At 42.4% G+C, this 4,090-nt stretch overlaps 1 protein-coding gene across 1 annotated transcript; it reads left to right on the top strand.

The window, feature by feature from the left end:
• The first annotated feature begins 982 nt into the window (after window positions 1-982).
• LOC130670511 (uncharacterized) lies at window positions 983-3,208 on the top strand. The gene has a single exon (XM_057473922.1). The coding sequence runs from the start codon at window positions 983-985 to the stop codon at window positions 3,206-3,208; it is 2,226 nt and encodes a 741-aa protein (XP_057329905.1).
• Window positions 3,209-4,090: the final 882 nt, after the last annotated feature.

Below are 4,090 nucleotides of genomic sequence, written 5' to 3'. Positions count from 1 at the left end.
ACGATACATAGTTCGACTGCCAATCAAATCGTCACCTCAACAGCTGGGAAATTCGTACTCAGCAGCATACCGCTGTCTTATTCATCTCAAACGTCGTTTAGATCATGACGATCGTTTGAGAGCACTCTACCTTGATTTTCTGAAGGAATACGAAGAACTCAACCACATGGTGGAATCAACTCAATCAACAATAAGTGAACCAGACTACTATCTCCCTTATCATGGAGTCTTACGGGAAAGCAGCATCACAACCAAGCTGCGAGTAGTGTTCAACGGTTCCAAAACCACCAGCTCAGGTCTTTCACTCAACGATGTGCTTCACACCGGTCCAAAACTGCAACTAGACATCTTCGACGTACTCATAGGAGTTCGCACTCATAAGCTCATCTTCATAACAGATATCACGAAGATGTTTAGACAGATTTTGGTCGACGAACGCGATCAATCACTTCAACAAATACTCTGGTTCAACCAACAAGGCCAAATAACTCCATATAAACTCACCACGGTCACTTACGGGACCAGACCAGCTCCATATTTGGCCGTTTGTGCTCTACTTCAATTGGTTGAAGACGAAGGACATCGATTTCCTCTTGCGATAATTCCACTCACCCACGGAAGATATGTTGACGATATCTTTGGTGGTGCCGATGACTTGGACTCATTACAACAAGTTGCTGATCAACTTGAAGCACTCTGCAAGGCGGGCGGATTCCCTCTTGCTAAATGGGCAAGCAATCATCCAAAATTATAACAACTCAATCATGTGGAAGCGATCAAAAATCATAAATTTGAGGATCCAGACTCCAGCACCAAGATTCTGGGCATGTACTGGTCCTCACACTCAGATCAGTTCTATTTTACGTACTCACCACCATGCTCAACTCCAAAATTTACAAAAAGGATCATTTTATCAGAGATTGCTCAAATCTTTGATCCTCTTGGATTTCTCGCACCACTCATCATTCGAGCCAAGGTATTCATGCAGGAGCTTTGGCTCGAAAAGCCCAGCTGGGACAATCCATTGGCAGCCAATCAACGGCATAAGTGGAGAAACTTCAAAAATGAACTCAAATTTATCTCTGAAATCAAAATTCCAAGATGGATCCACTCATCCACGTGCTCAACCACCGAAATCCATGGATTCTCGGACGCCTCTCAATTGGCAATGGCAGCTGCCGTGTTCATCAAAGTCCACACACCTGCTCATGGAGTCAGAGTTACGCTGCTCTGCTCCAAAACCAAGGTAGCTCCGTTAAAACGACTAACGATACCAAGGTTAGAACTCACCGCAGCTCACATGTTGGCAAAACTCACAAAACACTGCCAGAGCACTCTAAATCTCACTCAATCGCCAATATACTTGTGGACGGACTCAACAATTACACTCACGTGGATTAAATCTCATCCGTCTCGCTGGAAGGAGTTTGTTCGAAATAGGGTGTCACATATTCAAGATCTACTTCCAGATGGCCACTGGAATTTCATTCCGGGCACACAAAATCCAGCAGACTGCGCAACACGAGGGTTGACACCTACTCAACTCCGTGATCATCAACTATGGTGGACTGGCCCACTATGGTTGCTCAAGAGTTCATCGTCCTGGCCTAAATGTCCATCAATCGATGATACAGGAGCTCAAGCAGAAGAACGGCCTGGACTGGCTCTATTCTCATCGAATTCATCGCTGAAATCAAATTGGCCTATCATGGAACGGCCAATACCACTCCTACGCATGTTACGAGCTACTGCAATCTGCTTTAGACTTCGTGACATGATCAAGAAATCACCAAACTCATCACTCAAGACTCCAATTACTTCTGAAGAAGTAATTTCTGCACTCAACTTCTGTATCAAAGAAACTCAACGCATTCATTTTTCAAACGAGATCAACATGCACTTCAAACACGCACCATGGCCTAATGGTCATCCATTTGCTCGATTGGTTGCATTCATTGACACCGACGGCATCATTCGAGTAGGTGGACGGTTGGAAAATTCTCCAAATCAAGACCAAAGTAAGCATCCTGCTATTCTACCACGGAATGCGGCACTCACTAAACTCATCATCTCTGATGCTCATCAGCGTACCATGCATGGTGGTACTCAACTTACTCTGGCATTCATACGACAAAAGTACTGGATCATTGGCGGTAGACAACCAGTACGCTCAATTATACTCAAATGTATAAGATGCGCACGACATCGTGCTGATAGAGCTCAACAACTCATGGGTCAGCTACCAGTATCACGAGTTACTCCATCATCTGCATTCACTCACACTGGAGTTGACTATGCTGGCCCAATAACACTCAAAAATTGGAGACGCAGAGGAGCAAAAACATACAAAGGCTGGATTTGTGTTTTTGTCTGCCTTTCTACGTCAGCAGTACATCTAGAGGTAGTCAGCGACTACAGCTCTAGTGGGTTCATCGCAGCACTCCGCAGATTTATCAGCCGACGAGGCATCTGCACAGCACTCTACAGCGATTGTGGAACGACGTTCAAAGGCGATGAAACTGATCTCAACCGTCTGTTCACTCAAGGAACTCAAGAGTCAAGAGAAATACTGGATCACATCACTGTGAACAGTATTGCCTGGCATTTCAATCCACCAGCAGCTCCACACATGGGTGGAAAGTGGGAAGCTGCTGTCAAATCACTCAAGCATCATCTTACTCGATCAGTGGGAGAGTCTTCATTTACGTTTGAAGAATTTACGACTCTTCTTACGCAAATTGAAGCTATATTGAATTCAAGACCATTGGAGCCACTCACGGAAGATCCAGATGATATGGATGCACTCACTCCTGGTCACTTCTTGATTGAACGAGCACTCAACATGATTCCTGAACCAGCACTCATAGATACAAATAGTTCTCGATTGTCCAGATGGCAATTTCTACAACAACGTGTTCAACAGTTCTGGAATCATTGGTCTACAAGTTATCTTCAAAGACAACTGGCAATCACCAAGTGGCAACGTCCAACTCATCAAATCCAAGTTGGGTCACTTGTATTACTCACCGACGAAAGGTTTCCACCAACCAGGTGGCCTCTCGCTCGTATTATCGCACTCCACCCTGGCAAAGATGGATTGACCAGGGTTGCTACGCTTAAAACAGTGAACTCAACACTCACTCGTCCAATTACGAAGCTTGCACTCCTACCAATTGAACCAGAACCACAAGAAGATGACGAAGAATAACTTCACTGGTTCAATGACATGCTCATCAAAAGATCAAGTACTCAAGAACTCATCAATCATCAACTCTGTTGCTGATGGCGGGCGGAATGTTGCGTAATCACAACTACATTCAAATTTGAATGTAGTTGAACTTCCGACAAAAAGAGGCAGCACCTACTGGGGCCTAGTGTCCATCTATGAGAACTTGACTTGCACTGTGCGACGCATGCGCATGGATTTTTCCTGCCTCGTGGCAAGAAGACCGACGCCATTATCTATTCGTTTATACAATTTCAAGTGTCACCACGTGTTTTGTATAATCTATTAAAATTGCGCTCATCTCGAGTAAATCATTAAAAGTAATCAATAAACTACGTTAAGGGTTCATAACTCTATCAAAAAATATAATTATTTTTATAATTGCGAGCTCAGAGCTCAAAAAATAAATATAAAACAACTTCAAGGAATCCAGCGTTCTACAACCTGTTCCTGACGAGGTTATATCATCGAGAAAGCAACAGGTGCATTATTTATTAAACATTTACTTGCTATCAGTGCTCAATTAATTTAAAAGACTCAGTTTTATTATTTATTTAATTATCATTATGCTCAATTTCTTAATTAATTTCAAAGTTATATTTCGCTCAGTAGCCTCTGCTATCATGCTACCACGTGTTCAACAAATAAATTAAAATCAGTGTAATTTATGATGAGCTCATTAAATTCAATTCAATTAAGTGATCATCACTATTAAAACTCAATAACAAAAATATTTATGTATTCAGTGCTATTAAAAATAGTAATTAATGTGTTCACTTCGCTCAGTAACCTCTGACATCACGTTACTTATTATCATGACATTTTTGCATTCAACTCAGTGTTCAATGGAACTCAATTTGATTA

This window comes from Microplitis mediator, chromosome 6, assembly GCF_029852145.1.
Source record: "Microplitis mediator isolate UGA2020A chromosome 6, iyMicMedi2.1, whole genome shotgun sequence".
NCBI classification, from domain to species: domain Eukaryota; kingdom Metazoa; phylum Arthropoda; class Insecta; order Hymenoptera; family Braconidae; genus Microplitis; species Microplitis mediator.
This window is presented reverse-complemented; position numbering and strand designations above follow the sequence as displayed.

Coding starts and splice junctions, on each gene's coding strand:
- LOC130670511 (XM_057473922.1), top strand. CDS start 983: ATGCAGGAGCTTTGGCTCGAAAAGCCCAGCTGGGACAATCCATTGGCA.